This window comes from Plectropomus leopardus, chromosome 16, assembly GCF_026936395.1.
Source record: "Plectropomus leopardus strain MGB_pleo_1.0 chromosome 16, ASM2693639v1, whole genome shotgun sequence".
NCBI classification, from domain to species: domain Eukaryota; kingdom Metazoa; phylum Chordata; class Actinopteri; order Perciformes; family Serranidae; genus Plectropomus; species Plectropomus leopardus.
Genome location: NC_142191.1, coordinates 15,085,721 through 15,095,789, shown reverse-complemented (window position 1 = coordinate 15,095,789; position 10,069 = coordinate 15,085,721). Strand labels below are relative to the sequence as shown.

The following is a 10,069-nucleotide window of genomic DNA, read 5'->3' as shown; positions in this document are numbered from 1 at the left end:
CACTTTTTACTGGGAGGAGTGAGAAAAAACAGTGTGCGTGAACTGCCACCACGTCAAAGGCAAGAAGGAGAGGAGTTACTTCATTTTATCATTAACCACACTGCGAGGTGTCACATCTGTATGGATGAGAAAGACGACGTTAAAAACATATATGATATAAAGTGCAGATGTGACGCAAAACGCTGAATACTAATGTGCTAAAAATAACCTCTCACACAGGAGAGTCACGTGGGGATACCTGGGAAATGGCAGCGCTCTAGATCCGCTCCCGGTCCCTGACCATAATTAAAGGCAATTAAACCATGACAACTCTCCGCAACTAATTCTAACTACGCTAGGTAAGTTGTGGCTTTATCTACTTACGCAGAAGTTCTGGATTTTGAGATGAATCAACCCAAACGAAGTGTGCAGACTCGTCTGAAAACTACTGTCCCCGTGGATGCTAGCTCGGCTAGCCCCGGAACTAACCCGAAAAATAGCATGGAAGATCTTTTCTCGGAGATCACGAAGCTCGGGGAAACTTTAAATCAAGTGGCGACTGATGTGACCGTAATACGGGCAGACACCACCGAACTCAAGAACTCGGTATGTGCGCTCCAAACAAGAATGGATGAAGCTGAAACCCGCATTTCCAATGTGGAGGATAGCGCAGCTAACATGGCCAATGATAACATGCGGCTAACAGAGCGAGTGGACAAACTTTGGCAGAGAATTGAGAACTATGAGAACCAAAGCAGACGAAATAATGTCAGGCTGGTTGGACTGAAGGAAGGCAAGGAGGCTGGAAGTAATATGAATGATTATGTCAGGAGGATACTACGAGATGGTTTTAAACTGGATGGAGAAGAATTTGAAATCGAAAGGAGCCATAGAAACGGAGGACCACGGCCGGATGATAATGCAGCCCCACGTATCATACTGGTGAAGTTTTTACGGTATACGGCCCGAGAGAAAGCTCTTGCTGCTGCTAAGAAAATAAAAGGGCTGAAATGGGAGGGATGCACCATCTCGATGTTTGAGGATTTGACCAAGAGCGCTCTGACCGGCGGAGGCTGTTCTTCCCATCATGAAGATCCTGTGGCAGCACCAGGTTAAACACACGCTCGCACACCCAGCAACCTTGAGATTTACGTGAAGGGGAAGAGATGGAGCTTCACTGACCCGGAGAAAGCTGAATGCTTTATACGGGATAGCATTACTACCGTGGAACAAGAGGACTAAGTGATATACGCAGCACGGAGAGTTGAACTTTATTCTGAAGGAGGCGTCGGGGACGGGGACCAGCTGGGAGCTGTCATGACCAGGGGGCGAGGAGGAGAATGACGGTGCCACCCAGAGGATCAACACGGACCGGAATCAGCAGAGAAGATGCTTACACTGTCAGGTTCTGTTTTGAGACAGTGTTTTTGAGTTGAAAACGTTTTTCTTTTGTTTACTGTTTTTGCTGATGTGGCAGGACTTGGATTATGGTTAAGTCTAAATGTTGTTATTGCAAAAGGCAAGGCATGGATCTATTACACTGAAATTTGGAATAGTATGGTTTTACTTTTGAAGAGAGGAAAATATTGTTTTATAAGCTTTATGGGTAGTCAGTATATCAACATTGTTTCATGGAACATTAATGGTTGCAGCACTCTACCAAAAGGAAAAGATACTTACATATCTAAAATCAAAAACACAGATATTGCTCTTATACAAGAAACTCATTTTAAAAAAGGAGAAGAAGCTCTGAAAATGAAACGTGATTGGGTGGGGAAAGTATTTCACAATTCTGTATCTAGTAAAAGCTATGGAGTTGCCATTTTGGTAAACAAAAGCTTAATTTCATATTTTCAAAAGAATTTAAGGACTCTGATGGACGTGATCCTGTGTGTAGAAGTTAAAATTAATGGAGTAATGGTTATATTATGTAATATTTACGCCTAATAAGGAGAGCCCAAATTTTATTTCTAAAGTCTCTAAGATGTTGGGAGGCCTGGATGGTCCACTTATATTAGGGGAGATTTTAATCAAGTAATAGATGACCATTTAGATCGCATTAGTAAAATTAGACCTTCCCTATACTCGAAAGAAAGAAATGCCATACACAGTCTACAGGAAGATCTGAGTTTAATTGATATCTGGAGGCTTGTTAACCCGCTGGAGAGGGAGTATTCTTTTTACTCTCATTCCCACAAAACTTATTCACTTAATAGATTTTTTCTAATTTCACACTCTCTCATAGATAAGGTTATAGACTGTAATATAGGAGTTATAGCAATAACGGATCATGCTCTGGTGGAGCTACATTTAGATCTAAATGTTGATAAAATCAAAGTTGAAGATGGAGAATGAACACAAGTTTATTACAGGATGAAGAATTTGCTAAAAAACTTGGGGAAGATATCTGTAAATTTCTAGAGTTAAATATTGGTTCAACAGCGAGACTAGCTACAGTATGGGACGCCTCAAAGCATTCGTAAGAGGAAAATTTATTTCAGAGTTCCTTCAAGAAAAAGGAAAGTCGTAATAAGTTACAATCATTAGAAAAGGAAATAATTGATTTAGAAAAACTGTTAGCGGAACGTTCGAAGAGGAAAAATTTACAAAAATCTGTCAATTGAAATATGATTTACATGAAATTTATAATAAAAAAACAGAATAATGCATTGTTTAGGGCTTAAAACTAATTTTTATGAAAACGAGAGAAGACTGGACGATTATTAGCGAGACAGTTAAAGTCACAGGACGAAAATAACACAATTATGACAATTAGAGAAAATAATGAACTAATCACATCCACAACTGGCATTAACAAGATCTTTAAGAGTTTTTATGAGGAATTATATACATCTTCAAATATAACAAAGGAGGATGATTTGGCCACTTTTTTTGAAAACATCACGCTGCCACAGGTTCCTCAGATGGAAAGAGATCATTTAGAAACCCCCATATCAAACACAGAGGTAAAAACTGCTATTATGGCTATGAAATCTGGGAAGTCACTAGGTGTGGATGGCTTCCCAGCTGAATTTTATAAGAAATATCTGGATGTGCTATGCCCATTTCTTACAAAGGTTCTGCAGGGAAGCATTTGAGTGTGGATCATTACCCGACAGCTTAATGAAGCTATTATAACCCTACTACCAAAAAAGATAAAGATTTAATAGACCCTGCAAATTATAGACCTATAAGCTTAATTAATGTTGATTGCAAAATATTATCAAAAGTATTAGCTCTGAGATTAGACAAAGTTTTACCAAAAAATAATACATAAGGATCAAGTAGGTTTCATAAAAAATAGAACATCAACTGATAACATGAGAAGACTTGCACCTACTTTGGTTGAATAAATCTAACCTGCAACCTGTTGTTGCCTTATCCCTTGATGCCCAGAAAGCTTTTGATCGGGTGGAGGGGCCTTTTCTTTTTGAAACACTATCAAGATTTGGGTTTGGCTTTAATTTCTGCCGATGTGTGCGGATCCTATATTCAAATCCTAAAGCTGCTGTTTTTACAAATGGCATGATATCTCAGTTCTTTAAAATATCTAGATCAACACGCCAGGGGTGTAGTCTTAGTCCATTATTGTTTACAATATTTCTCGAACCTTTAGCTGTAATGATAAGAGAGGAACCAAGAATTCGAGGAGTTACTGCGGGGGGCAGGGAACACAAACTTTTTCACGCCGGATGATATTCTGGCACTGTGTCGGATCCAGCTAGTTCTGTCGCACAATTACTAGAAACTATTAAAACATATTCTAAAATTTCAGGGTACTGTATTAATTGGCATAAGTCAGAGGCCATGCCAGTATGCTCCCCTACCCCCTACCCTACTTAATTCATTTAATTTCAAATGGCTCCCTAAAAGACATGGAGTACTTAGGAATAAAACTAAATTCAGATATAAAAGAAATTATTACAACCAATTTAGAAAAACTATTAAACAAAATTAAGACTAATCTGGAGAAATGGGATAGGTTGAATTTAACACTATGGGGGAAAGTAAATACTATTAAAATGGTCATTGTTCTCAAATTAACTATCTTACAGGTATGCTTCCTGTATGTATTCCCCCACAGCTATTACTCAAATATAACAACATGATAAAATGCTTCCTTTGGGGTACGAAGAAACCCAGAATCAATTTAGATAAATTATACCAGCCAAAGAAAGATGGGGGGCTATCCCTACCAAATATATCCTATTATAGCTATTCTTTTGAAATGGCAAAACTTGCAAAACACTGGAATGTAAAAAATGCAGACCTAGACTGGATCTTGATTGAGCAGGAGTCACGTTCCCTTTCAAACCCACAGAGAATCTCTCACAAACAATTAAGCAAAAGGATGACAATATGATGAACCCAATTTTAACTCATTCAAGGAAAACTTAAGGGACATGCATAAAAATTGTAAAATCTCTGATAACACCCAAAAAATATGCATCTATTTGGCACAATGCTAAATAAAATAGGTAAACAAACCATTTACTGGGCCCAATGGTTGAAAAATGGCATTAGAACATTAGATGATATTTTTGAGGAGGGTAATTTTGTGTCCTATCAAACATTATTAGAAAAATTTAAACTTAAAGGAAGAGCCCATTTTTGGAAATATTTACAACTCAGACACTGCATTAAAGATAAGATACTTCTACATGATGATGCTAATATTATTGATCAGTTCTTAAAATTACCATCAAGACTTCAAACAGCCTCCAAGTGGTATGCAGATATGTCCCTGAAGACCAGCAAAGGTGTGATTATTTAAGGAAGCTATGGGAGAAAGATTTGGATTGTCTTTGATGAAGGAGTGGAAGGGGATTCTTTCCAACACTGAAAAATATGTCAGAGAAGCAAGGAGATAAATATATTCAATATAAAATAATACATAGATATTACTATACCCTACTAGACTGAATAAAATGAAATTAATAAATGATGACTTATGCTGGAAATGTAAACACAACGTGGTACATATCTACACTAATGTGGAATGTACTCAAGTTTTCCCATTGTGGGAAAACGCTTTTGAAGGTAATAGGAATTGGCTAGATGTTATTCTTCCAATCTCACCAAGGCTCTGTCTCCTTGGGGACAGAACAAAAGTACCAAATTTAAACAAATTTAAATATCGAATATTAAAATCTGCTCTATTAACTTGTGCTCGTCTGATTTTGAGGTGTTGGAAAGAACCCCAAACCCCAACTATGGAAATGTGGAAAGTTCAAATGATGGAAACGGCTGCATGTGAAGAAATGTTGATGAGACTGAACGGTGGGAATGAATCTGCTAATGAACAATGGGAAAGGTTTAGAAATTTTGTATGTACAGGAAACTGAAAAGTAAATATTTATCTGTCAATGTGACTTGATATGATAGTATTCAGGGTGGTTCCAGGTCTCGAAGAGTAAAATTTAAGATTTTTGATGCCTTGGGGCTTGGCAAGCCAATAATTAATTAGTACTTTGAGAACCTGCAACTACCTTATACCACACCTACTGAACACCCATTATTCAAACCTTATTGTTGAACCTCTCAGTTTTTATTTTAGATAATTGGTGATAGACATTGCCTGCTGGAACCTGCCAATTTGTTCTGTTTTATTGTATTTGTTGTTGTAAAAATTAAAATTCAATAAAATGTGAATTACAAAAAAAAAAAATAACCTCTCACATCCATGGCCTGAATAACTCGCTACAGGGTCCTGGGCACAAATGCATTATGGCCCCCACTCTCCACCCATCAAAAGTGGTCATTGTACCCTGCTGAAAATAACCGCTTGACCATTTTGAGATGATTGAGCTAGTTGACCAGCTTAAAGTATGTTTTTGCATATTTATTTATGGTTAAACTGGTGATGCCAGCTTGTGATGGTCAACAAAATCAAACAAAATTTTAATTCTGCAACATTTCGATCAGAGGTCTCTAGCTGGTTTATCTCTTGAAGTCCATGTAAAACTGAAACCAAGTCAATGTCCTCGAGTATGTAGAAATGGAAGTAATGGAACTTAATATATTTGATCGGGCTACTTTGTTTTACTTTTCCAACAGATGTTTTGAATTGTGGAATAAAGCTGAAAAATGTCCAGAAATCTGACAATAGAAGGCATCCCTGCACAGTGTAAAGATGTAAAGCAATACAGTTTATGTTATATTCTTTCAACTTTTTACTTAAAAGAATATTTTCAGATGTATGCACTTTGTAATCACCAACATTTTAATCAACTGTAATTTAATTACACCTTTTTTCTCAGTAACTTTACCTGATAACAATTACATTTATAATTTAATTACATCTAACTTGTTACTTCCCAAGACTGAGTAATAAAACTTCACATACACAAATTAACCCCTGAGAATGTCAAAAAGCTAGCTGATGAGGACACAAAGACACTCACTTATCTGAGTCATGCACAATATAAACAGGTTGCCAAAATGTAGAAAAATACTTTTTTGCATGTATGCAAGTCGTATGTTACATGTACCTTTTGTTTATTTTATGACATTAAAACACTGACAAATATGATTTAAAAAAAACAATAATCAATGTGTTGGTGCTAAAACTTGAAAACTCCACACTCTTTAACTTTACATTCATACTTGGGCCTTTCATTGCAAGTCTGAGCTTCTTCTAATCTCCTGAGGACGTCGACACCCTCAACCATTTGACTGGAAAGGAAAATAAAGACAAAACAAAATGAGACATCTGAGATTATGCAGATTTTGGAAATTAGATAGCGTCTCTTAAGTCTAATAAGTAATACAAACCCAAAGGCAACATAGGTCCTGTCCATCCAGGGGGTTGGCTGCAGGGTGATGTAGAACTGGGACCCATTGCTGTGGGGACCCTTATTGGCCATTCCCAGAGTGCCCCGTTTAGTGTGGGACACAGCAAAGCTCTCATCTAAAAGGATGAATATGACATGTTTAGGTGAATTTACAGTACGTGCGGGGAAATCCACTAATATACACACATGAAGAGTGGGTTCTCATGTAGATGTATTGGACTGTTTATATATTTTCACCTTCAAAAGTTGGACCGTAGATTGACTCCCCTCCATCACCTTTTTGCTCTGGAGAAATATCTGTGAAATTGAAACATATAGCTACTGTCTGTGCATCTCGACCTCAGTGACACTTTAAAAAAAATCAAATTCACTTCCTGAATCGCAATAACTTGTTTTGACTTTAGGTGCCGTCATAATCTAAACAAGGGCTGGGCTTTAATGAGTAATGTGGACAGGAAGTTAGGGGAGTTCACAGTTTGTTTCACTCACTGTAAACAGAAGAGGCAGAAGGAGGAGTTGAAAAATTAGGCAGCCTTTACGAACAGAAAACAAATCCATTTAAATTCTTATAACCATGGCCACAGTCACAGATGTTCAAACTCCCAATACTAATGATTTACTGAAGTATTTCAAGTAAAGGACCATTCGTTATTTATGAGGGTGGTACAAAAAGGGGGAGGCATGTCAAATATTTTCTAAGCACTGGGGAGGGACTTGTATTTTTATTTTGGCTTATGGGAGGAGCATACACATTTAAGAGGTTGTATTCTTTTTAATTTCACCACCATTTCTTAAGGAAACATGGTTTAACATGTTTTTTACCTCTTAAAGAAAAAATGTTTTGTTTTGTTTTTTAAATTTGCCAAAATTGCACCATTTATTGCAGCCAAAAAAACAGAAATTATCCTTAGATGTTCAATTTTTAGTCTATCTATCTATCTATAGACCTATCTGTTAACTTTTTAAAGACAGATATTTCATACACTTATTCACTTGCTTTTTGAGAAGTAACATATCCACATCAGCAAATTATGCTAAAATTAGATGGGAGGTTATGTATTTTCAGTGCTAATTGTATTTCATTTTTATGTGAAAACAACTATATGCCGTTAACATTTTAACAGGACCATACCTCCTCCTTGCACCCAGCCGTTGGGCACCACACGATGAAACACAGAGCCCTTGTAGCAGAGTGTGAGGCCGCTCTGTGACAGACCTCGCTCTCCTGTGCACAGAGCCTCAAAGTTCTTTGATGTCTTTGGACAAACATCTGAGAACAGCTGAGCCGAGAACAATGCGTATTATTAACACACTGATATTCTGTAATGGTCATCCAGTTTTGTTTATCAGCAATTTCAACAATATCTCTGTCAAATTTGACTCTGCAGGATGCTTACAAACATCAGAGGGTTGAGATAACAGAGGTGGTATGTGTAAGCAATGTGAAATGATATGAATTTTTGCCTCACCTCAAACAGTAACCTCCCAGCTGCCTCTCCTGCTATCTCAATGTCCATGAAGACAAACTGATGCTATAATGAAAGGACAAAGATGGCAGGTTGAACAAATGTCATAGATGTGTGATTTTTTTAATTAGTGATCCTAATCCAGAAAAGTCTCTGATGACTGTCACTATTGGAGTCAGCTTATCATGTACCAATGCCATTAACCTTATTTCTGATACCAACCAAAAACTGAAAAGAACTTTCAATCAATATTTCATAACCTATATTTTTGACTGTTATGTTGACTTGCCCCAGTGTTCTTGAGGTGTTTGGCGTAGTAGTCCTCAGTGAGAGCCATATAGAAAGCCTGCGGCCGAGTGAAAATGAAACTCCACTGATTCTTGGCCCAGCTGGCGAGATCTTTCTCATGACCGAGGAGAAGGCCGTTCAAAAAGCACATCAGGCCGCTGGAGTACTGCCACGCTTCACCACGCAGCTCCTTGAATCACAAGTGTTGAACAACAGATGTGTTGTTTATTCAGCCTCACAGAATAGGCTAACCATAACGTCAAACTACAGCTGCATTGTGTTGTGTGATTGTGTGTTGTATAGAGCACCACGACCCTAGCAAGCTGCTGCAGCTCAAACGATCCAAAGCAACATAGGGAAGTAATAAGTAGTTGTGCTGTGTGATTTTGATGTATTTGTACTTTAATTGAGTATTCATACTTCATTATTTCATATTTTTTTTGTTTTACTAATTGGTTTTTACTTTATTTTATCCCTGCTGTTTTTATTTTATTTTATTCTATATATTTTAATTACAAGTTCATATGAAGATTAATTAAACATACAAAAGCTCTGAGCATTTAAAAATGCAAAAGCAATTAAACTTGGCACGTTCAGTACCTTCTAAATCACACCTCAAACCTTCTTTTACAATGTTTGTCTAATTTTTATTAGTCTTTTATTGCTTTTAACATTTTTTATTACAGACTGTTTAATGGTCTTATATATATATATCTTTTTTGTCTTGACAGTGGATACAGTTTTATCTTGTTCTGTAGCACTTTTTAACTGTGTTTTGAAAAGTTTACAATTATTGTTATCATAAAATGCAATGCATAGCAGTATACAAGGTAATGAAAATATGTGTAACTTCGACCAATCTCAACAGTTAAATGCTGTCTGAATAGTAATGCATCATTTATAATATTAATAGGACAATAATAATAATAGTTATTATTATTATTATTATTATTATTATTAATGTTATTATTATTATTATAACCCACCCTGACCCTGACATGAGCCACACTGCTGCCTAATAAGTATTTTTACTTAATAATTTATGTCACCGTCACTGTTATTTTACTACTCTGTGTGTGGATAGCAGTTTTGTTCTTTTTGGATAATTTGCTGGACGAGTTGGATTTCAAACGTGTAATCAGACAACTTACCATTTTCTTTTGGCACAGATATGAGTGCCAATCAAATTCGAGTAGCGGTTGAATTTTTGGATCCAGAAATTCGTCAGGAAATTTCTGTTTCAGCCCCTGTTGTGCATAAACAATGGATAAGCTACAAGTATTGTTAAAGGTCAGGTGAAAACAAATCAATAATGCTGCAAAAAAGACTCAAAGAGAAATCAACGGCTTACCTCGGCAATACTTTTGGCAACATGGAAATTGGGGTCTTTAATTAAGCCGACAATTTCTAGATGTATTTTTGAGACCATGGTTGAGAAATGAAAACACTCAAAAAGTGAAAAACTCCTCAGTCTGTAGACGGGTACCTGATCTCCATAGCAACAAGCATTCAGAGGCGCGTGAATATGACGTTCATGTTAAA

General features: G+C 36.8%; 1 protein-coding gene across 1 annotated transcript; it reads right to left on the bottom strand.

Moving 5' to 3' along the window:
- Positions 1–5,898: 5,898 nt before the first annotated feature.
- On the bottom strand, positions 5,899–10,018 carry ppil6 (peptidylprolyl isomerase (cyclophilin)-like 6). Its single transcript, XM_042504078.2, has 8 exons — positions 9,879–10,018; positions 9,679–9,774; positions 8,529–8,717; positions 8,243–8,305; positions 7,906–8,053; positions 7,011–7,070; positions 6,754–6,889; positions 5,899–6,654 (listed from the first exon to the last, which is right to left on the bottom strand). The coding sequence occupies exons 1-8, from the start codon at positions 9,954–9,956 to the stop codon at positions 6,543–6,545; spliced, it is 882 nt and encodes a 293-aa protein (XP_042360012.1). The 5' UTR covers positions 9,957–10,018; the 3' UTR covers positions 5,899–6,542.
- Between the last annotated feature and the right edge of the window lie 51 nt (positions 10,019–10,069).

Bases quoted from the DNA above. Each gene is read 5' to 3' on its own strand.
- ppil6 (XM_042504078.2), bottom strand. From the start codon at position 9,956: ATGGTCTCAAAAATACATCTAGAAATTGTCGGCTTAATTAAAGACCCC. The intron at 8,718-9,678 runs GTAAGTTGTCTG...TTGTGATTCAAG, and splicing joins ATCTGTGCCAAAAGAAAATG to GAGCTGCGTGGTGAAGCGTG. The intron at 7,071-7,905 runs GTATGGTCCTGT...TCAATTTCACAG, and splicing joins CGGCTGGGTGCAAGGAGGAG to ATATTTCTCCAGAGCAAAAA.